This window comes from Vicugna pacos, chromosome 22, assembly GCF_048564905.1.
Source record: "Vicugna pacos chromosome 22, VicPac4, whole genome shotgun sequence".
In the NCBI taxonomy this organism is placed as follows: domain Eukaryota; kingdom Metazoa; phylum Chordata; class Mammalia; order Artiodactyla; family Camelidae; genus Vicugna; species Vicugna pacos.
The window spans coordinates 29,543,941-29,567,726 of NC_133008.1; the positions used below are offsets into that span (position 1 = coordinate 29,543,941).

Here is a 23,786-nt window from a genome sequence, read left to right on the forward strand (position 1 = left end):
TCAGTCACACATGGGTTTGGCTGCATCTCCAAATCACCAGGTGTGGTCCAGCCTCAGGGCCTTTGCACATGCTATTGCCATCATCAGGAATGCTCTTCCCATCTCTCCTCCCTAATTTCTGTGATCAAATGGCACTCTGAAAGGCCTCCCCTGACCACCCTATTAAAAAGGGCAGGCCCCACATTCTCAGTCCCAGCCCTTTGTTTTTCTTAGTAGCACTGACCACTACCTGATCCAGTTTGCATTTCACTTGTCTCATTTACTGTCTATTCCCTCACGGGGTGGTGAGCATCACAAGGCTGAGATCTATTTTACTCACTCCTGTGCTTCTCTCACCCAGCACAGCAGATCAGTAAGAACGGTTGAATGAAGAATGAGTAGGAAAAAAGAACAAGTGAGTAGGAAAAAAGGCCTGCAGCAAATGTAAACTTTTTATCTGTTATAATTTGATATATCTGCCTTAATAATTTTGGGGCCTCAGACTCACTAAGGAATCTGACAAGCTGCATGTGGCTACTTAAATATATGTATTCGGTTTCTTGGTGTGCAACAGACAAATGGTGCTGGTGGCCACTATATTGGATGCTGCAGAATTCTAGAACATTCCCCAAATCTCAGAAAGGTCTATCACACAGTCTATCCAGAAGTCCCACCCAAACCTACATAATTTAGCAGAGGTGGCAAACTAGTAGCTGATGGACTGGATCTGGCCCCATTGTGTTTTACTTGGTCCAGAAGTTTTCTAAGAGGCAGGACACTTTGTTCACAGTCTGGAATCCCCATGAATCTGTGAGTCTCTGGGGGGTCTCCCCAGGGTAAGGCTCTGCTCCCTCTAGGCAGGGCATTCTGCCACTTTTTTAGCAGAGGCATTTACCTCCTGCCTGGCCCCTGAGGCCATCTAAGTTTGAGACCCTCGTCTATAGACCAAAAGAATAAATGATTGTGGGTGGAGGGAAATCCAAGTGACACACCTTCTACAAGCAGTTGATCCAGGGGTCAGAGATCCAAGAGTTAGCCCCTGCACTGTCCCTGGGCCTCAGTTTTTCTAATCTGTAAAATGGGGGTGATAAGGGACACATAGTATGGGGAGAATTAAGCGGCCCCATGCAGGTCAGGGCAAGCTGTTCATAATGCTGGGTTGGGCTTGGCTCCATTACTCTCGTGCCCAGGGTAGGTGGGTGCGTGGCCCCTGACAAGCTGGGAGCATTACGCAAGAATCTCAGTTCTCACAGCCTCGGTTTGGCCACTGGAGAAAGAGGGGGCGGGGGACCCCAGGATTGCACTCACATCCCAGGGCCGAATTCATAGGGTCCCTGATGGGAAGGGGACGTCCCTTGGTTGGATCCGGCGTCGTACAGGGGTCGCCCACCGAGGGTATGGCTGGGGGGGCGCGAGCGGCCGGCCAAGACCGGCCATCCGCGGACTTCGCCTGTGGCTCCAACTTCCCGGGCCCGGAGAGGAGGCGTGGCCTGGCGCGACTCCCAACCGGATTGGCCCTTCGCTCCGTCACTCTCAGGTGCCCGCCCCCAAACATAAAAGGCCCACTTTGCGCTGGCTTAGGACAGTTTTGGAGCTGGCCTTCAAGTAGTGGCTGCCACGCCCTGGACGTCTCGCTGACCGCGGTGAGAGGCGGGGTCCCCGGATTGAGGTAGGGGCAGGGGCCGCTGAGTCCTGGTGCGCCCCAAGGGAGGAAGGGGCGGGGAGGACCTTTCCTCGGGCTCTGATTGTCTCCGTGGCCAGGGGAGGGGGTCTCCAACCTGGGCTGAGCGCCCCTCCCCCCACCAAAATTCCAACTTCTGAAAAAGGCTCAGACTTTCAAACTCTTTCCTCTCAATATCTGGGACTTTCGGTGGGGGGCGCACGAAAGGGCTTCTTCGATGTGGCATTATCAAGGCGGGGCAAAGTCTCCAGTCCCAAACCACATTCTCTTGCTTTACAAACACACTTTGGAGGGAAGCCGTAGCCCATTCCTTTCCGCACAGAAACTCTGCCCTCCCGGGTCTTCAGAGCGGCACCCCCACCCCACCCCATCCGGCGGCAATCCCTCTGCCTAGCAAAGCCCCCTCCCCTTCAAATGGTTTGACCGCCTGGGGCTTGGCCTCTCCCTTGCTCTCCTTTTGGCCCAGCAGCTGACCCTGATGAGGTCTTGGGCAAACCCCGCCCCCTTTAACTGGGGGTTTGTGGTCAATGGATTGCACAAAGTGGCGGATGAGAAGGCCTACCCCTTGTAGGAGTCCTTGGGACCTTTGAAAAATGACTGCCTGGGCCTGGAGAATTTTGGAAGTTGGATCTTAGCAGCCCTGCCTACAGCTGCACGGCTACGTGACTCCAGCCAGTTCCCACCAGCTCTTGCTCTCACAGCTGGGGCCAGAGGCAGGCAGGTTGCTGACCCCAAGGACTGTATTGGGGGTGTTTGACATCTGCAGTGCCCGCCCTTGGTTAAGCTGGTTCCAGAGGGATTGATGGCCAAAGGAGATGGGAGGGAGGACCTCTAAGCTGCCCAGGGAAGGTGAGAGAAAGAAAGGAGTAAGGTGATGATCACCAGGGGTAGGTGTGCCTCCTGGCCCCACTTCCCAGTTGGGGGACTTTTGTACCAAGCAGAGGCTCATTCCTGGCTGGCTCCCCTGTTTCTGTGTGGCAGGCAGAGTGGTGTGAAATGGATCTGTTTATTGAGCACCTACTATGTTTCAGGCACCAAGCTAAGTGACATATGTGCAGCCTCTCGTCCAATCCATAGGGACTCTGAGCTGGGAATGATTATCCCCACCCCATAGATGTGGCAAGTGACACTCCCAGAGGAGGTGCTGTCTTTCCAAGCCCCCACAGCTAAGGAATTGCAAAGCCCAGATTAGAACCCTGTTTGAACTCCAGAACTGGTGCCCTCAAAACATCAGTTTGCCAGATCCCACTTGCGGGGATGGCAAAACTTGGTGTCTGGAAGGAAATGCTCAGACTCAAGGTCAGGGGTTCTCCACAGGCTCACCCCAGAATTGCGTAGGGAACCAGCCTTAAGGCAGGCACTACCTTTAGCCCCATTTTACAGAGATGAGAGGAGTGAGGCCAGCTGAGGGGTTGCTTGTTGCCCAACATAGCACAGCATGGCTAGAGCTGGGACTCCTGAAATCTAATCTGAAAATGCTCTCATCTCACCTGGCCAGGAAAGTGGAGCACACCTGTGGCTGCCATGGTGCCTGCAAACGTGTCCATTAGATTCAACTGGGGAGCCTCCTTCGCCCTCCCCACATCCCTGAGTCTGACCCGACTGGTCTTCAAAGTAGTCAGGCATGGTCTAACTTTTTTTTTTAAGCCTAACTGTTTTTTTGGAACAGGTAATGTTATCTACCTGGCTCAAAAGTCTGAGGCCGGCCCCAGCTACCCATTCTTCCTCCCTGAAAGGTGGCCACTGTTAACTCTTTAAAGATTCTGTGCAAATACAAGCAAAAACTTTAACCCCACTCACATCTTTTGTCTCCTCACAGTATCTTAACTTTGTCAATTACATGTAAGTTTCTACTCTTTGTTTTGCCACCGCCCTGGGCTGCCACTCTTACTTTCTTTAGTCCCTTTTTGCTGGGCAACCAGGTTGTTTCCAGTGTCTTCTTGTGGCTAACACAGGTCCATACATCTCTGTCCACGTGGCAGTACAGGTGTGGGGCTGTCCCCGCAATGAGGTTTCTGGGTCAAAGGGAATATGCCTCTTGAAACCTGGTGGTAATTGACAAATTGCCGTCCACAGAGGGTTCACATCGTAAGTGTCCCCCAGAGTACCTTGGAGGGCTGTGTGCAGACCTTGCCCGTCTGGGTGTGGCCTGGTGGCCGGCTGCAGCAGCCGCACCTGGGAGCTTGTCAAACCAGCAGACTTCTACCCTGCTGAGCCAGCACCCGCTCTGAACAGGCGTGTTAAGGGTTGTGAGCAGGGCTTTAGGAGATGGTGGTGACGAGGTGGTCAGAGGGCAGTGTAAATCCGGACTTCCCCCTGGAGGGAGCAGGCTGTGCCCCGACTAGTCCTTCTGTTCACAGTTCCTGTGTCTGAGAAATGTCTGCTGACGAGACAGAAGCCGCCGCCAGCACCCAGGTGACAGCAGGAGAACCAATACAGCAGGTGAGGAAGGTCTGTGGTCTGTGGGACGCATCTTCCCATGCGGCGGTGCCGCGGCAGCGAGCTGCTGGCAGCGCAGGAAGCTCGAGCAATACTCTCTGAGTGGGCTGGAGAGAGCCATCGTACAAGCCCTAACTGGCTCCCCACTAGCAGATGGAGGTAGGAGAACTGGGGATGCCAAGGTCTCTTGGGAGAACAGGAGTGCCACGCTGAAGCTGCCTAACTCCCCCAGACACATCTTCCCTGTCTCTGCAGGTTCTCTTAAGGTCCTCCTCCTAGGAAGTCAGTCTCTTTTCCACCTCCTCTCCCCAATTTAAATGAAGGTCCCTTTAATAAATATCTTTTTTGTGGGGGGGAGGGTATAGCTCAGTGGTAGAACATGTGCTTAGCATGCACAAGGTCCTGGATTCAATCCCCAGCAACTCCATTAAAAATATAATTAAATGAATAAACTTAATTACCTCCCCCCTGAGAAACAAATAAAAATAAACAACTTTTTAAAAATAAGGTATGATTCACATACCAGGAAGGGTACTACTCAATGATTTTAGTTAACTACCAAGTTAGATAGCTATCACCACCACACAGTTAAGACATTTTTCATCTGCCCCAAAAGAGACCCCAGACCCATTAACAGTCAACTCCCTGTTCCCCCTCCTCCTGGGCCACCACTCATCTAGGTTCTGTCTCTCAGGATTTGCCTATTTTGGACATTTCATATAAATGGAAACATATGATATGAAACCCTTTTATGTCTGGCTTCTCTCCCTGAGCATAATGTTTTTTGTTTTGGTTTTTTAACTGAAGTATAGTCAGTTACAATGTGTCAGTTTTTGGTGTACAGCACAATGTCCCAGTCATATATGTATGTATATATACACACACACACGCACACACATACTCTTTTTCATTAAGGGTTATTACAAGATATTGAACATAGTTCCCTGTGCTCTACAGAAGAAATTTGTTTTTCATCTCTTTTTGTATATAGTATTTAATATTTCAAAATCTTGAACTCCCACATTTATCCCTTCCCACCCCTTTTCCCTGGTAACCATAAGATTGTATGTTTTTGAGATTCATCCATGTTGTAGCTTGTTAGTGCTTCGTTCCTTTTATAAAATTGGGGTCAAATACACATAAAAATACACTATTTTACCTATTTTGCAGTGTGCAGGTCAGTGGCATTAAGTATATTCCCAGTATACTACCATCATCACTACCTAATTCCAGAACTTTTCCATCATCCCAAGTGGAAACTTCATAACCGTTAATAGTCACTTTGTTCTCCTCTTCCCCCAGTCCCTGACAACCACTGATCTGCTTCCTGCCAGTGGATTTACCTATTCTGGACATCTCATATAAGTAGAATAAGAATCAGTCTATGAATGTAGAACCTTCTGTGTTACGTACCTCATAAGTGGAATCACACAGTCTTTGTCCTCTTGTGTCTGGTTTATTATACTCAGCGTCACGTCCTCAAGGTTCATCCATGTTGCAGTGAGTGTCAGAATTTCCTTCCTTTTTAAGGTTCAATCATATTCCATTGTGTGGATGAACCACATTTTGTTTATTCATTTATCAGTCGATGGACACTTGGCGTTGCTTCCACATTTTAGCTATTGTGAATAATGCTGCTTTGAACTTGGGAATACAACCATCTCTTTGAGATTCTGCTTTCAGTTCTTTTGTCTATATACCCAGCAGTGAAATTGCTGGATCAAATGGTCATTCTGTTTTTAGTTTTCTAAGGAATCAACCACAATGTTTTCCACAGTAGCCACACCATTTTGCATTCTCAGCAACAGTGAGCAAGGGTTCCAATTTCTCCACATCCTCACCATCACTTGCTAATTTCTGTTTATCTGATAGTAGCCATTCCAGCCATTGTAGGGTGTGAGGTTGTATCTCATTGTAATTTTGACTTGCATTTCTCTAACGATTATGATGTTGAGAATCTTTTCTTGTACCTATCAGCCATTTGGAGGTGATTTTTTTTTTTGAGGTGATATATTTTTAAAAACATGCCTTATTCCACATTTTCTTTATCCACTCAGCAATTGATGGACATTTGGGTTGTGGTTTCCACTTCTTGGCCATTATGAATAAGGCTGCTATGAACATTTATGTAGCAGTTTTATGTGGACCTGTGTTTTCCTGTGTCTAGGGTAGATTCCCTAGGAACAGAATTGCTGAATTGGGTGGTAAATTCGGGATTAGCTTCTGAAGAGACCTCCTGGATAAACCCTGGAGGAGGACTGCCTGAATCCAAAGTCCAGCTTCGCCAGTGGCTGTTTTTGTGACCTTGGGTGACTTACTTAGCCTTTCCATGCCTCAGTTTACCCTTCTGTAAAATTGAAGTAATACTGTGAGAGTTGTCTTCTGATTTCATTTTCACATGGGTCATCTTGGCAATTCCTTCAAGACAGGAATGAATTCCCATTTTATGGATGGGGAAACTGAGGCTCAGAAGAGCTATCACGACTACTCAGTTCTGCTCTTGTAGGGTAAGAGCTGCCATATTCAATATGTAAAGGAATGGCTGTGGCCGAGTGCCAACAAAACTTTATTTACAAAACCAGACAGCAATGGGATATCATTCAGCCACGTAGAAGAATGCAGTAGTGACATGCGATGCAACATTGATGAACCTTGCAGATTTGTTCAGTGAGAAGCCAGGCAAATACTGTGTAATCCCACCTATAGAAGGTCCCTAGAGGAGTCAAATCCAAGAGGTAGAAAGTAGAAGGTGGGGGCCAGGGGCTGGGGGGGGATGGGGAGTCAGTGTTTCATGGGGACAGAGTTTCGGTTTGGAGAGAAGAGAAAGGCCTGGAGATGGATGGTGGGATGGTTACACAACAGGGTGAATGGTACTTAATGCCACTGAGCTGTGCACTTAAAATTGGTTTAAATGGTACATTTTATGTGTTTTTTTCCACAATTAAAAAAAAAATGTAGCACTGACCCATGCTACTACATGAATGAACCTTGAAAACATTACTCAGTGAAAGAGGCCAGACACAAAAAGCCCCTTGGTGTGTGAGTCCATTTATGTGAAACTTCCAGAACAGGCAGATCCACAGAAACAGAGATGAGTGGTTGCCAGAGGCAGGAAGGAGTGGAGAATAAGGAGTGGCTGTTAATAGGGTCGGAGTTTGGAGTGATGACAAAGTTCCGGAATTAGTCAGTGATGAGGGTTGCACAACCTTGTGAATACACTCAAAACCTCTGGATCGTGCATTTTAAAATGGTGAAATTTTATGATGTGCGAACTAGATTGCAACAATGTCGTTAGGAAGAAACCAGACAAGAATTAAAAAACAACAACAACAAAAAACAGGTGGTGGGCGGGACTTGGCCTCAGGGCCATAGTTTGCTGATCTGAGTTTTAGACCCTGAGCTCCAGGACAGTGGGGCTCTTGTGTCCTGTCGCCACCTGGCAGACGGTGGGCTCCAAGTGCGCGTTCAGACAAATGAGCTGCAGGGCGGAGAGAAAGGAAGTGCATGGCGGAACCCCGAGTTCCTGGCTGGTTCCACCGCGTGGGTGCAGAGCGAGGTGGAGAACCGAGCCGTTTCCCCGGCCTGAGCCGCGCCTCCCCGTAGCCCAGCGTGGTGGACCGCGTGGCCAGCATGCCCCTCATCAGCTCCACCTGCCACGTGGTGTCCGCCGCTTACGCGTCCACCAAGGAGAGCTACCCGCACGTCAAGACCGTCTGTGATGCGGCGGAGAAGGGCGTGAAGACCCTCACGGCGGCGGCGGTCAGCGGGGCCCAGCCCATCCTGTCTAAGCTGGAGCCCCAGCGTGAGTGAAGCCGACAGAGCGCGGACCTTCCCCTCCTGGCTGTTCAGGGGCGGGGCGGGGCGGGGGGCGGGGCGGGGCGGGGCCTGCCCACCTCTGGCCCCTCCCCCAAGCCGGCAGAACGCTGCCCCCGGGGATGCGCATGCGCGGTAACCATCAACTGTCTGTTTTGCCCGCACCCCTACCCACCTACTCCTGCAGTCACATCTGCCAGCGAGTACGCCCACAGGGGGCTGGACAAGCTGGAGGAGAATCTGCCCATCCTGCAGCAGCCGCCGGAGAAGGTGACTGACCCCTGTCATGCGGGTGGGGAGGGGGCGTTGCTCAGCTGAGACGGGGCCTACCTGGGTATGGAGTCTCACCTTAACCAGAGCAGACAAGTGTGGCAACTTCCTCGCTGACCCCTCCTCTGTCTGTCTCCCTCACCCCCAACAGGCAGCTGGAGAAACATTCTAAATACTAATAGGGTGTACCCCAAACCCCCTGGTGTCTTCCACCTTGCACGGAACAAAAGCCAAAGCCCTTCTCATGGCCGACGTAGCCCTACCTGGTCTGGCCCCACTACCTCCCTGCCCTTCCTGCCCACCTCACTTGCTCCATTCCAGCCGCCAGGGCCTCCATCCTCTTGTTCAGTAACATCAGTGCCCACATGTACCAGACACAGTGGTGGAAACTGAGTCCTTGCCCTCCTGGAACTTTCATTCCGGGGCGGCAAGCCGGGGAGACAAATACAGTGACCACACCCATCTCAGTGCTGCCCCAGGGTCTTTGCACGTGCTGTTCCCGCTTTGTGGACCAGGCATTTGGGTCTCAGCTCTGATCTCACTTCTTCAGAGGCCCTCTCTTCCCTCTTAAAGAAAGTCCTTCAAGCTCATCTCTGTCCAGCAGAACTTTGTACATGTTCTTTCTCTGCCTCGTCCAGTACAGAAACCAACAGCTATATGTGGTTGCTGGGCCCTCAGAATGTGGCTAGTATGACTGAGGAACTCAGTGACTCATTTTCATCATTTTAAATTTTAAATAGCCAATTTTAATTGTTTTAAGTTGAAATAGCTACATGCAGCTTGTGGCTCCCGTCTTAGTCAGCATGGTCCTGGGGTGCTGCTGCAGCCTTTTGGTTTAACAGCTTCACTGAGCTATGACTCATGTCCTGTACAATTTGCCCATTTAAAGTGTACAATCCAGTGGTTTTGGTACATTCAGATGGTGTAGCCATCACCATCCATTTTAGAACATTTTCATCACCCCAGAGAGAAACCCCACACCCTTTCCCTCCTTCCCACCAACCACTAGCCCCTACCATCTTACTTTCTGTCTCTGTGGATTTGACTCCTCTCCGGACCTCCTGAGTTGAATCAGACAGTATCTGTCCTGTGTCTGGCTTATTTCTCTGAGCATCATGTCCTCAGTGTTCATCCATCTTGTAGCAGGTGTCAGAATTTCTGGGGGAAACGTGATTTGTTTATCCACACTCCCATCAATGGACCCGTGGGTCATTTCCACCTTTTGGCTGCTGTACCTGCATGCTCATTGCAGCATTATTCATGAGTTGCTTTAGCTTTTAAAAAACGCTTCAGACAGTGTGGAATCTAATTGCCTATTTTCCTCCCCAGCTGGGGCGAGGGCACAGGCCATCTGCTTTGCTGCTCTGTCCAGAGCCCCTCATCCAGCCTGGCACATAGTACGTGCTTATTAAATGCTCACGTGCTCTCTCCATTTTTGCCTGGTGGGACAGAAGTGCCATACTCAGGCATACCTGTTCATCGTGGGAATTCTCCCACCAGAAATAGTTGTTTCCTGGTGGGGAGACTGGGTCCGGCCAGCCACTCATCCAGGTCCCTGCGGCTCTTTGCTGAGACCACCTGCTTTGTCAAGCCACTTATTCACCTGCTAGCTATTGAGCACCTCCTGTTGGCCAAGGACTGCTATTCATCATGTCCCCCTGGGGGCACACCCGTCCTGTTTATACAGAAAAGGACAGAGCTAGGGAGCTTTGGAACAGGACTTGAACCCGTCTTAGCCCAGAGGCTGTTAATAAGCTGAGCATGATGGGAGGTGAAAACTGCCACGTCCACAGAAGGATGGAGAAACATGGCCCAGGAGCCACCTCCTCAGGGCTGGATGCTCGCGCTCTCCTCCTGTCCTGCTGGGGCCTCAGCTGGCCAGCATTCCTTCCATTTATAGAAGGGCTGAGCTCAGGGTGGTGTTCTACAAGGGTGTCCAACAGGGCAGCCGCTCTGAGCTCTTGGCTGTGTGGGAGGCTGTCTTGATGTGGGCCCTAGGAGGTCCCCCTCCAGGAAGAGGTAGCTTTCCCTGGTTCTGTGAAACTGGTGTTGTCAGAGCTGAGACCTGAACCCGGGCCAGTGTGAGGACACAGTGTGCTCAGTGAGCTTTGTGCTGGTGTTCACACCTGACAGTCACGCCTTTTTCCCCCAAAAGAAACTAATTCCTGTGAGTAGGAGGGTCAAGGTGTTGAGACAGGTGCCAGCTTAGAAGAGTAGGACCAGAAACCAGCGTGATTTTTAACTTTCCAGCATACTCTAGGCGTAGAGATCTATTGAAAAACTTAGAACCCTAGGCGTTGATCAATGAGTACCCGCTGTGTGCTGGAGCTGCCTCTCCAAGGATACAATGAAAAGCGATTCCAGAGGTGGGCAAGTCTGGCCCCGCCCCTGTTTTTGTAAATAAAGTTTTATTGGCACCCAGCCGCACCCAGTGGTTAACACATTGGCCACGACTGCTTTTGCTCTACACTGCCGGGGTTCGGTAGTTGGGACAGAGACCCTCTGGCCTGCAAAGCTGAAAATATTTGCTCTTCCTGGAAAAAGTAACTGATTTCCTGACTGTCTTATTGACTAGTTAAAGTGAAAAGCTCTAGAATCAAAATATCAGGTTAAAGTCCAGGTTCTGCCCCTTAGCACCTGGACAGCCCTCAGGCAAGCTGCTCAGCCTCGATGTCTCTTCTGTGGAATGAGTACGCGTCTTGGAGGTTTGCTGAAGGGGCATCACCTGAGGGCTCAGAACGCTGACTGCTTCATACTGAGTGTTGGCTCTTTTTTTTTTTTTTTTTTTTGAGCGTTGGCTCTTAATGTTTTAATAGGAGCTTCAGGAATCCACAGAATGCACTGATGTTTTGGGCATGTCACCCGTTTGCTGCGGGGAGTTTAAGGTTTACTGTGTTAAATTGGCAGTTAATAAAATGTTTGGTTATTTGGGCACGTGCCTAAAGTCTCTCCTTTAGTGTAGCTGAGCGTCCCATTCTAAAGCTGGGTCCCTCCCACTCGGCAGCACTGACGCTGGCATCAGGTCATCCTCTGCAGGGCCGTCCGGGGTGCTGTGGGGTGTGGAGCAGCCTCCCTGGCTCCCTGCCCAGGTGATGCCAGGAGCCTCCCAGCTGTGGGGACCACAGATGTCCCCAGATGCTGCCCAGCATCCCCTGGGTGGGGGCAGAATCCCCAGATGAGAAGCAGTGTCTTGAGGGACTTAGCACAGTGATCCAAACAGGATCACCCCCCCAGCGCGGGACTGGAGTGGTCCTGTCCACGGATGTCTGTCATTTCCGCTGTTGTGCTGATCCCGTGGCTGAGCCGGGCTCTGTTCCCACCGTTGTGTCTTAGCCGCTTAGGGCTGCGTAACGAAGTGCCACAGCTGGGGGAGGGCTGGGGGTTTAAACAACAGACATTAATTTTCTTCCAATCGTAGAGGCTGGAAGTTCAAGATCAAGGTGTTGGCAGGGCTTAGTTTCTCCCAAGGCCTCTCTCCTTGGCTTGCAGACGGCCATCTTCTCCCTCCGTCCTCACGTGGTCTCCCCTCTGTGCGTGTCTGTGTCTTGATCTCCTCTTCTTATAAAGACACCAGTCAGATTGGATTAGGACCCACTCTAATGGCCTCCTTTTACCTTAACTACTGCTGTAAAGATCTCATCGCCGAGTACAGTCACATTCTGAGGTCCTGGAGGTTAGGGCTTCAACACAGTTCAGCCCATAACACCACGGGAGGAAGAAATGGAGACAGAGAGGTAGAGGGACTTGCCTGAGACCACACAGCTGGGTCATATCAAGCCAAGGACTCTTACCAGGCCATCCAGCTCCAGATCATGGGATCTTAACTGCATCCACCCTTCAGGGTCAGCCAGGAGCTGGAACTGCCCCCTTTGGCCCAGCAGGGGTTAGGGTACAGAGTGGGTGCCCAGGTACGAAGGGAGGACAGAGATGCTGATGCTGGCCTTTCTTGTAGGTCCTGGCGGACACCAAGGAGCTCATGTCATCTAAGGTGTCAGGGGCCCGAGAGGCTGTGTCCAACACGGTGTCCAGTGCCAAGGACACAGTGGCTTCCCGAGTGACAGAGGCAGTGGATGTGACCCGGGGTGCTGTGCAGAGTGGTGTGGACATGACCAAGTCCATGGTGACCAGCGGCGTCCACTCAGTCATGGGGTCCCGCGTGGGCCAGATGGTGCTCAGTGGGGTGGACACGGTGCTGGGCAAGTCGGAGGAGTGGGTGGACAACCACCTGCCCATGACGGATGCTGAGCTCGGTAAGGTTGGGCCTGGGGCCCCTCCCCAGACCTCTCGACAAAGGGTCCCTCTCATCACATGGTCTCCTCCCTGCCACCTCTCCCCATCCAACGTCACCCTCCCTGTCTGAGCCACCCAGGGCTCACTTCCTCTGCCCTGGTTCCCAGTGTCTGTTCTCCCTACAGCAGCCACCAGAGGGAACCTGTGAGCACTCAGGTCAGGCCCTGCCTCTACCCACAGCCCTCCAGAGCCCCCACCTCCCCACCTCCCTCTGGTAAATGCCCAATTCCTCCATGAGGCCCTCTTATACTTACCCACCTCTCCTCATTCATTCTGCTCCAGGCACACTCGGCCTCTTTGCTGATCCTGGACAGTGTTTCCACCCCAGGGCCTTTGCACTGGCTGTTCTCTCTACCAGGAACTCTATTCCCTTAACACGCAGATGGCTTGTTCCCTTCCACCTCCAGCTCTGTGCTCCAATGCCATTTCCCTATAAGGCCTCTAAAATTGCACGGTCCCTCGTTCATATTGTGTCATGAGCCCCCCACCTGCTGGCTCGGCTCTGTCTTTTCTCTCTGGCACTGGTCATTAATTCCACAAAGCAGAAGCTGTGTCCCATGTCTGGAATGGGGCCTGGCACTCAGCAGGTGCTCAAATCCCCAAATAAAATCACTCAACCACTTCTCTGTTGATTCTCCCCTCCCCCACCGGCATCTGTTTGTTCAGGTGTTTCTTGAGCACCAACTGTATGCCAAGCCCACTTCTAGATCCTAGAGATACATCAGTGAACAAAGTTCTGCCCTCATGGAACCTGCAGTCTAAAGTATACAGAAATCAGGTTAAAGGAGAGATGTTTCTGAGGAGGTGACGTTTGCCAGACGTGTACAGAGGAAGGGGACCATCTGTGCAGATGTCAGGGCAGAGATGTGTGGAAAACAGACCCGGGGGCAGGAGGGCAGGACCATGCCTGGTGTGTGGGAGGAACAGTGAGGAGGCCCTTGTGCCTGGAGCAGTGAGAGAGGGAGAAAGAGAGGGTAGGGAGGGGACAGGTCAGGTCATGCAGGGCCTTGGGGGCCTCGGGAGATGAGGGCTTTTACCCCCAAATGGGTGGGAGCCCTGGAGGGCTGTGGGCAGAGGAGGGCGGGGCCTGGCTTGGATGCTCACAGGCGCCCCCTGGTGGCTGCTGCAGGGAGGACAGGCTGGAGTGCAGGGGTGGGAGCCAGAGTCAGGGTTCAGATGACTGTTCTAGTCCAGGTGAGTGGTAATGGGGCAGGACCCGGTGGTGGCAGGAATGACGGGAAGCAGATAAACTGGGGATGAAACTGCTGAGATCAAGCAGCCAGTCCTAGTCATGGTCTCATGCCCCTGGCTCTTGCGGTCGGTCTTGGCCCCACCTAGAGCTGGGCGTGCCGGGAACTTCCAGCTGTGCCAGCGTTGCAGACTCCAGCGCCCACAGCAGCAAGGGAGCGAGGGCCGGTAAGGCCACGTGTAACTGGACCCCACCTCCATTCAGAGGGAGCAGTCTCTCGGCTCCAGCGGTGGCCAGAGCTTTGTTTGAATGAGTTGCCAAACATTTGCAACAACTGGAAAGAGTTGAAGACAGAGTAGATCAGGGTTTCCCAAATGCGCCATTGTGGTCATCGGGATCGGGTTGTCCTCTGTGGGGGGGCCGTCCTGAGTACTGTGGGGTGTGGAGCAGCCTCCCTGGCCCCCACCCACTGGATGCCAGGAACCCTCCCAACGTGACAATCACAGACATCCCCAGACATAAGCCAGTGTCCCCTTGGGGCAGGATCGCCCTCAGGTGAGAACCACTGCTTTGCCTGTTCCAGAACTTCATAGACATGGAATCACGTGGTTCCCTAATGGGTGGGCGGCTCCTAGAATCATTATCTCCAATCTCTACCCACTGGGACTGCAACGTGTCGCTGTCCTCGGTTGCAGCACTTCTCTCTCTGTCAGCTGGAAACTTCCTTGGACAAAGTTCTGTGTTGCAATTTTGATTCCCCCAAGGTCCAGTTTACAGAGGAAAAGCAGGACAAGTGGCCAACTTCCCCCCTTTATTTGGCATCACATGGTCAACAGTACCCTCCACCGGTGGACAGCAAGTTTTTATGCTATAGGTTTGAACCCATGTATTAACACAGTATCTTACTCTCCGAGGTACTTGTTTTATTGACACTTCATTTGTCCCATCATTTTCGATTGCTTGGAACCCTCTTTGAGTTGGCCCTGAGCCCTCATGATTCTCCCTGGGAATCCTCGGCAGAAAGCAGTGTTCCCTTGCTTTCTGGAGAAACTAGCTGTTCCAGGCAGGGTGATGTTCCAGGCGGGTGATCTTAAGTCCCTTGGCATGTGTCTTGAGTGTAGCATGTCACTTGTTTGAGTTTTCAAAACTTGACCCTGCACTTCTTGAGCGAAGGGCCCTGGCTGATGTCTTCCATCCTGGACCCCAAGTTCAGGGCCTATTGACTCCTCGTAGTGCTCAGACCGAGTAAGACTCAGCTGTGGGTCTTGGCACCTGGAAGTAGAAGAGGCAGGGTTTGCTGGGAGACACTGCGGAGGACAGATCTGTCCGACCAGCTTTGATTTTCTGCGCTTTTCCTTTGTATCCATCCACTAAGGGTGAAGTCACTGCACACTGGTGCTCGGGGTACTGGGGTGGCCTGTGGGCAAAGACATGAGCTCTTGTAGTGCCGAGTTAGAGCTAGGATGCTGCTCGTGGGCTCAGGCCAGAACAGCCCTGCTCCCCACCCCCTCTCCGGGTCCTCTCCTGTGCCAAGGGCGCCGCCCCCTCCAGGGGCCCTGCCGGCTTGCTCAGATATGCCTGGGCTCTGCCAGACCTCCTTGGCCTAAATAACAAAGCTGTTTTCACTTCCAAGGGCAGAGCGCCGGGGCTCCCGGAAGCCGTGGAGAAGTTCTGGACCTCAGGGTCAGTTCAAAATGTTGCCAGATTTTGAATTAGTCTCTGCAAACCTGCCTTTAGTGGGAGACTGGGGAAGAGTCTGTTTTTCTCAAAATGTCGCTTTTTTTTTTTTTTCAGAAGCATACTCTTTTTTTTTTAAATGGAGGTGCTGGGGGTGGAACCCAGTGCTAAGCATGCACTCTATTGCTGAGCTATACCCTCCTCCCTCAAAATGCCGATTTTAATTTTACTGCCTCTAAATGTCCCCAGTGTTTGGTATTTTGTTCAGTTTTTTATGTTTTTAATTTTCAGTTTAATTATTTTTTTGGATTAAGGCTTCTTTGATTGAAGTATAGTTGGTTTACAATGTGGTGTTAGTTTCTGGAGCACAGCGTAGCAATTCGGGTATACACACATATATTTCTTCTCATGTTCCGTTTCGTTATAGGCTATTACAAGGTGTTGAATATAGTTTGTTCAGTCTTTTTAAATGCCATCATGAAATTCTTCTGTAACCTCCTCTTCCCCAGGTGACTGTGTGAGATGACTTCCGGGCCACATCCAGCCCACCGACTGCTTTTGTAAATAAAGTTTTATTGGCACACAGCCATGCCCATTCATTTGCATTTATTCTAAGGCTGCTTCTGCACCACATGGGCAGAGTTGACTAACTGAAGCACAGTCCAGCCTGCAAAGCTGAAAATGTTGACTGAGCTGGCCCCATACAAAAAAAAAAGTTTATTAATCCCTGGATTAGTGTATATTCTTCCAGAATTTCATACTGGTTATAGAAACAACAGAATTCCTCTGATGGAAGATTTACCTTGACTGAGCAAGGGGTTAACGGCAGGCTGTGGGATTTTGTTGCTTGATTTTCTACCGTCTTTCATTTCTGGAGCAGTGCCCAGTCCAAAGGAGAGGCTTATTTATGTGGCCGAAGTGGCGAGCTCGCTCAGTCACCAGCACAGCCCGCTGTTCCCGCCTGACCAGAGCGCTTTCCTCGCGTTATCTTGGTCATGTGTTGCTACGCCCTGTTCTGCTTATTTGATATTCTTCTTTTAATCCCCGTCCCCAGATTCTTTTAGCAGGAAACATTGTCACTTACCAGAAACAAACCATAAGTGGATACTAAAAGTAGCTCAATGTTCGTTCATTTGTGTGCCTTTTTGAGCATAGGGTAATCCAAATTTCACCTTTCAGGCAGTTCTGACTCCGGTGGTTGGACATAAGGGGAAACTGAGGCTTACTGGCAAAGTCATTTATGCATGGACCAGGGGGTTGCAAACATTTTCCGACACAGGCCAGGCCATAAATAATTTTGGCTTTTGGGGCCATACAGACTCTCACAGCTACGCAACTCTCCCATTGTAACACAAAAGCCTAGGCAATAGGTGAACCCATGGGTGTGACTGTGTGTCAATAAAACTTTATTTATAAAGGCTGGTGACATTTGGCCCAGAGGCTATAATTTGCAGCCCCTGCCATAGGGCATTAGAAAGTTGGCAAACTAGTGGGACTGGATTCAAACCCAGATCAGGTTACTTAGAAAGCTCAGACTTAAATCACTGCTATATTAAAGTCTAAAGAGAGCAGGGTAAGATAAGGTCGAATTATCGAGACAGGTGGATTTCTGTCCTGTTGTCTTGTAACTTCACGAGCATTTCTGGACTAGATAGTCCTGACTTTTCCTAAATGCTGTGAAGATGGTTCTTCTGTGGCTCAGGCTTCTCCCATCAAGTATCATGATTAAGAACGTGGGGCCAGGCTTCAGATCCTGACTTGTGGCTTCCCAGCTGTGTGACTTTCGGCAAGTCGCTTGACCTCTCTGAGCCCCAGTTGCCCCATCTGTAAAAACAGTGCCTCTCGAATAGAGTTGTTAATATTTCACAAGAATGCATGTGAAAGACCTAGGACGTCGTGAAAGAGTGACTGCTGTTAATATCTGCTGGGCTCTAATACAGGATCAGTCAGGTTTTTTTCTGTAAAGGACCAGATAATGTATACTTTTATCTCTGCAGGCCAAGAGGCCACTTACTGCACTGTTGTAGTTTGAAAGCAGCCATAGACAGCTTATAATGAATATGTGTGGTTGTATTCATGGTCGTACAAAACCGGAGGTGGGCAGATGTGGCCTGAGGGCTGGAGTTTGCTGACCCTCTAAGTCTACAGTCTCTTGATCCTGGGACATTCATTTCCCATCATACCCATTTCGCAGATGGGGAAAACCAAGAAAGGGAATCCTCTCCCACTTGCGAGTGGCAGACCTGATCATAACCTCGGCCCTCATGGTGCGTCTGCCTTTTCGCCCCACCGCAGCCCGCCTCGCCACGTCCCTGGAGGGTTTCGACATCGCCTCAGTGTCCCAGCAGCGGCAGGAGCAGAGCTACTTCGTGCGTCTGGGCTCCCTGTCGGAGAGGCTGCGCCAGCGGGCCTACGCTCACTCTCTGGGCAAACTTCAGCACACCAGGCAGAGGGCCCAGGAGGCCCTGCTACATCTGTCACAGGCACTCAGCCTGGTGAGGCCTGCGGGGGACCCGGGGGCCCCGGCCGGCAGCAGGCACGCTCGCCAACCCCTCCCAAGACTGGCGCCTCAGCCCTCAGCACTCCGCACGTCTGCCTGGGCGGGCTCCCACGGACCGCAGCTCAGACAACACACGTTTCTTGCTTCGCGGTTCTGGAGGCTGGGAGTCCGAGATTGGGGTGTCACAGGGCTGGTTCATTTGGAGGCCTCTCTCCCTGGAGTGCAGATGGCTGTCTTCTCCCCACGTCCTCAAGTGGTCGTCCCTCCGTGTGTGTGGCCTAATCTCCCCTTTTTATAAGGACACCAGTCATGCAGGATTAGGGCCCACCCTCGTGACCTCATTTTAACTTAATGACCTCTGTAAAGACAACACCTCCAAATGCAGTCACATCCTGAGGTCCTGGGGGTTAGGACTCCAACATGTGAGATTGGAGGGGATGCAGTTCAGCCCGTGACAGGTCGGCTGGAGGCTGAGCCCCGTGATGTGGCTCCTCCTCAGTCAGGCTAGCTCAGGCTCCCCCCAGCCCCACCGGGGCTGTGGTCCAAGGGACCCAGGTACAGCGAGAATGCATCAGCACTCTTTCTGTATTCATTTGAAGTCACTGTTACTGAGGTATAATTTACATATAGTAAAAATCATCCCCTTAAAAAGTGTACGGTTGAGGAGTTTTACACATATTGACCCCTGCTGCAGTCAAGATGTGGAGCGTTTCCATCCTCTCCCAGGATGCCCTCCTGCCTCTTAGCAGTCAAATCCTGCCCGCTGAGGTTTTTAATTTTTCAGTTCTCTAAAGAGCTAAATGCCTAATTTATTTCCTCTTTGCTTAACTTCTACTAAGTACTATCTCCTCTGTTTTTTTTTTAATATTTTTTAATTGTGGCAAAATACACGTAACAAAATTGACCGTTTTAACCAAATTTAGCTACACAGCTCAGTGGCATTAAGCACATTCACACTGTTGTGCAGCCATCCCCTCCATCATCTCCAGAACTTTCTTATCTTCCCAACCTGAAACTCTGTCCACATTGAACACGGACTCCCCAGCCCCTCCCCCACTGTCTACTTGCCGTCTCTGTGGGTTTGACTCCTCTGGGACCTCCTGTGAGTGGACTCAGTATTTGTCCTTGGGTGTCTGGCTCTCTCACTGAGCATCCTGCCTTCAGGGTCCATCCATGCTGTAGCGAGTGTCAGAACTTCTTTCCTTCTGAAGGCTGAGGAGTATTCCATTGCAAGTGCTTTCTCAGCCTCTGCTGGCGCTCCACCTGCTCGCATTCCATTGCAAAGGCAGCCAGGTGGCCAGGCCCACTGCAGGGGGTGAGAAGCAGACAAGATGGGAGGAGCTGCAGAGAATCTGGGTGAGTCCTTCTTTGCCAGCACCATGGGGCATGAGCATGCGGGTGACCCAGACGCCCACAGCCCACGGTAACCCTGTGTGAGAGCAACAGCCCCCCCTCCCCTCCCCATCTCAGATGAACGGAGGCCCCCAGGCTCCCTCTGGAATCCTGCCTCTCCCAGGATCCCTGTGGATTCCCAGGGGCTCTGCTGACTTTGGTCAAGCTGCGAGGCACTCACCCTCTCTCACTGCTCTCTCTGCTGCAGATGGAAACTGTCAAGCAGGGAGTTGATCAGAAGCTGGTGGAGGGTCAAGAGAAACTACACCAGATGTGGCTCAGCTGGAACCAGAAGCGACTCCAGGGCACAGAGGAAAACCCGGCCAAGCCAGAGGTACCTGCAGGGAGAAGAGGGCAGCATAGGGTGCTTGGGGCCCTGACTCCCCTCTCTGCACCTCTGCTCCATGGACCTACCTGCCTTGAACACTTTCCCTAGCCTCACCTCCCATTAACTGCCTTCAGGACCCGATGACACCTCCTCCAGGAAGCCCTCCTGGAGTTCCACTTTTGAGTCTGGGTGTTGCTTCTGAGCCAGGAGGCGCTTGATAGGGATATGTCTTGACCTGCTAAATTCTAAGCTGTGCCCCATTTACTTGAGTCTTGACTCCTTCTCTCCCCCATCTCAGCACCCATCACATCCTTCACATTCCCCCACCTGGCTTCTAGTGACAGCTTCTCACTAACGTTCCCTGGTCCCTCCAGGCTTTTCCAAGCGTTGGCCTCCTGTACATGCCCTGACTTTTGCCACCTGTGCTGTCTCTCATCTCAGCTTTCACTGAATGAGTGCCGTAAACAATTCTGACACCTCATTCTAAATGGCAGTCCCTCGGTCTTGGGACTGTCCCAGCACTGCAGCTTTTCAGCTTAACCTCTCTGGGCCTCAGTTTCCCCATCTGTGAGTGCACTGCAGGACCTTCTGCAGGGTTTTTAAGGTGAAAAGAACTAAATTTACATACACGTTCACAGTAGCATGCTTCACAACAGCCACAAAGTGGAAATGGCCCAAATGTCCATCCGTAGATGATGGATAAACAAATGTGTCCCTCCACACAAGGGAACATGACTCAGCCGTGAGAGAGAGAGAGAAACTGACTCTCAGGACAACGGGGCCAGACCCTGAGGGCACGGTGCTCAGGGAGAAGCAGACACTGAAGGACACGCAGCGTGTGAGTCCGCAGATGTGAGGCGTCCAGAACAGGCCAGCGCAGACACAGACAGTGGGCAGCGGTTGTGGGGAGCTGGGAGGGGGGTGGGAGGGGCTGCTCCTGGGAAGGGTTTCTTCTGGGGTGGTGGGATGTTCTAGAATTAGAGACGGTGTTTGCCCAACCTTGTGAATATACTAAATCGCTGAACTGTACAGTTAAAGGGGTGAGTTTCCTGGTATGTGAGTTATTTTAAACACACACATGAGCTGATATATAAGGCATGTCGTAAGTGCTACAAAAATGATATTCATAAAGATACCATGAAAATCTCTAGAAATGCAAAACTGTTCAACATTCAGACCCAAACTGCGTAAAACCATCCCCTCCGCCTGCCACCGCCCGCTGCTGAACCACAGCAGCCGGAAGAGCGAGACTCTCACTGGCCCTTCCCTGCCAGGTTCAAGTCCAGAGCCCTCAGCTGCCGGAGCTCGGGGCAGAGTCTCACGTCCCAGGCCGCTCCAGTCTCCTCCCTGGCTGGGGAGATTTTCAAGGACCTGATCTTTGATCTAAATTGCAGTCTCCCCTACTGTTTACAACTTCTGCCTAGAAAGTTCTTCCAGATCTTCTCATTTTTAAAAAAACTTTTTGAAACAGTCTTATTGAAATATAATTCAGTATTTTGTACTTTTAAAATTTTTGACAGGGGTGGGTGTATCACTCAGTGGTAGACCTCATGCACGAGGTCCTGGGCTCAATTCCCAGTACCTCCGTTAAAAATTTTTTTAAATTTTTTATTGAGATGTAATTCACATATTCACAATTGACTAAAGTTGACTAGGGTTCAATTCTCAGTACCTCCATTAAATAAATAAACCTAATTACCTCCCCCCCAAGAAAAATAAATATATAAAAAAGTGTACAATTGAGTGTTTTTTAGTATATTCATGGGTTGTGCAACCATTGCCACAATTCATTTAGAAAATTCTGTCACCCCAGAAGGAGATGGTGTCCCCATTAGCAGCCACGCCCCATTCCCACCCTCCTCCGCTCCCTGGCAACCGCAGATCCACTCTCTGTCCCTGAGGACTGGCCTGTTCTGGACGTCTCACATCCATGGAGTCACACGCTGTGTGTCCTTCTGTGTCTGCTTCTCTCACTGAGCACCGTGTTCTCAGGGTCCTTCCATGTGCTGGCGAGCGTCAGGGCTTCTCCATTTTATGGCTGAGGAATATTCTGATGTGTGGCTGGGCCGCATTGTGTGCATCCATTGGCCAGCTGACGGGCATGCAGGCTGTTTCCACTTTGGGCTCCTGTGAGTAACGTCCCTTTGAGCATTTATGTACCAGTCTCTGCGTGGCGTGTGCTTTCATTTCTCTTGGGCCAGCCCCTGGAAGCGGACTTGCTCGGTCATAGTGTAGCTACAGTTTAACACTTCGAGGGACCGCCAGCCTGTCTTCCAAAGTGACTGCACCACCGGCAACATACAAGGGTTCCAGTTTCCCCCTGTCCTTGCCAACACCTGCCAGTATCTGTCCTTTTGACTTCAGCTGCCCCAGTGGGGGTGAGGTGTGTCTCCCTGTGGGTTTGAGCTGCACTTCCCTAATGAGTGAAGGAGCTGAAGACCTTTTCACATGCTTATTGGCTGTCTTCCTGGGGAAAATGTGTGTGCTTGTTTTTCAATTTTATTTTTTGCTTGTTTTTTTTAATGGATGTACTGGGATTGAACCCAGGACCTCATGCGTGCTAAGCATGTGCTCTACCACTGAGGTATTCCCACCTCCCCAGTGGGATTTTTTTTGGGGGGGTGGAGGGGAAATTAATTAGGTGTATTTATTTATTTATTTTCTACTGGAGGTACTGGGGATTGAACCCAGGACCTCATGCATGTTAAGCACATGCTTTCCCACTGAGTTACACCCTCCCTGCTGTTTTTTAGTTTGAGTGGTGATTATCTCAACATGATTTGAAGGAGTCGGTATTCTGAACTGCTGTGCCTGACAGCTTCTCCCAAGCTTTGGGTCCACTTACCCCAAGGCGAAGGGTCCTGATCATCTCCCACCCCATTCCCTTCTTAGCAAGTCGAGTCCCAGACGCTCACCATGTTCCGTGACGTCGCCCAGCAGCTGCAGACCACCTGTGCCTCGCTGGGCTCTAGCCTCCAGGGGCTGCCCACCCATGTGAAGGACCAGGCACTGCAGGCTCGCCGCCAAGTGGAGGAGCTCCAAGCCACCTTCTCCGGCGTCCACTCCTTCCAGGACCTGTCCAGCAGCGTCCTGACGCAGAGCCGCGAGCAGGTGGCCAGGGCCCGAGAGGCCCTGGACCACATGGTGGAGTATGTGGCCCAGAACACACCCATCATGTGGCTCGTGGGGCCCTTCGCCCCCGGAGTTGTGGAGAAGGGCCCAGAAGAGAAGGAGGAGAGACAGGAGAAGAGCTCGGGGGGCTCCATCCTCCCGGAAAGGCCAGCAGGCAGCACTGAGCTCCCTACCCCCGAGCCTTGCTTGGAACCAGATTCCTAAAGGTTCCTGCCATTCATCTCAGCTGCCACCTCGGGAGGGTGAGGTCCTCAGAACCAACCAGTCCCTCACCCTCTCTGAGCTTGGAGGAAGTGAGTTCTGAACCTCACATCAGTTGGTGGGGAGAAGTTTCCAGGGAAAAAAAAAAATTCTAGAAAATTCCAAAAAATGTGTTTTCCTCCTTAAAAACCAGAAATATAGTTCTTACATCTCACTCCCTTTTCTACACCCAGGCCCCTGCATATCAGCGTTTAGCTAAGGGGCTTGGACTCCGGGCTTCGAGGTGGGCCTCCTCGGGCTGGGGTGGGGGGCTGACGTTCATTCTCGAGTAGAGCGAGGCTGAGGCCTGCGAGCCGTAGGTGCCCAGAGCTCCAGTGTTGCCTTAATAAATTTTACCTGCAGCTAAGTGTAGGCCATGTATATATGTGTGCACGTGTGTGTGTGTGTTGGAGGGGGACGTTCATTTTTGTGTTTTTCCCAGCAGCTGAGCAACTGTGGGGTCTCTGTGTGGCCTTCTTGGCCCCTTCTTTGGTTGGTTCCCAAGGGAGTGAATGGATCAGGGCTGGACCTGCCACTGAGCCTGAAGGTCAGCGCCCAGTGCCTCGCACAAGTCCGTCTGGGTTGTCGGCGATGCACTCAGCACACTTGCTTGGCCTGGAGAGGAGCAGGCTGTGGGGGTCTCTCATCTCCCCCCGCCCCATGTGCTGGAGTCTCACCCGCTGTGTCCCATCCTGGGCATCCAGCGGAGGGGAGGAGCCTGCTGCTTTTCCTGTTCTGGGCCTTTCCAGACATGCTGGGGAACCGTGTGGCAGGCTGAGCCTCGGACACTTCCAGGACCTGTCCCTGGGCCCTGTGACTGTGTTCCCTCATGTGGCAAAGGGGACTTTGCAGATGG

At 51.5% G+C, this 23,786-nt stretch overlaps 1 protein-coding gene across 2 annotated transcripts; it reads left to right on the forward strand.

Moving 5' to 3' along the window:
* Window positions 1–1,502: 1,502 nt before the first annotated feature.
* PLIN3 (perilipin 3) lies at window positions 1,503–23,311 on the forward strand. 2 transcript variants are annotated; one of them, XM_031689677.2, is made up of 8 exons: window positions 1,503–1,648; window positions 4,021–4,102; window positions 7,703–7,901; window positions 8,100–8,182; window positions 12,135–12,432; window positions 17,634–17,833; window positions 19,439–19,564; window positions 22,451–23,311. In XM_031689677.2, exons 2-8 carry the CDS (start codon window positions 4,037–4,039, stop codon window positions 22,892–22,894), a joined length of 1,416 nt encoding a protein of 471 aa, XP_031545537.2. In that variant the 5' UTR covers window positions 1,503–1,648; window positions 4,021–4,036; the 3' UTR covers window positions 22,895–23,311. The 2 variants fall into 2 exon arrangements, with proteins under 2 accessions (XP_031545537.2, XP_006206436.2); XM_006206374.4 differs by having other exon boundaries at window positions 1,550–1,622.
* The last annotated feature ends 475 nt before the right edge of the window (window positions 23,312–23,786 follow it).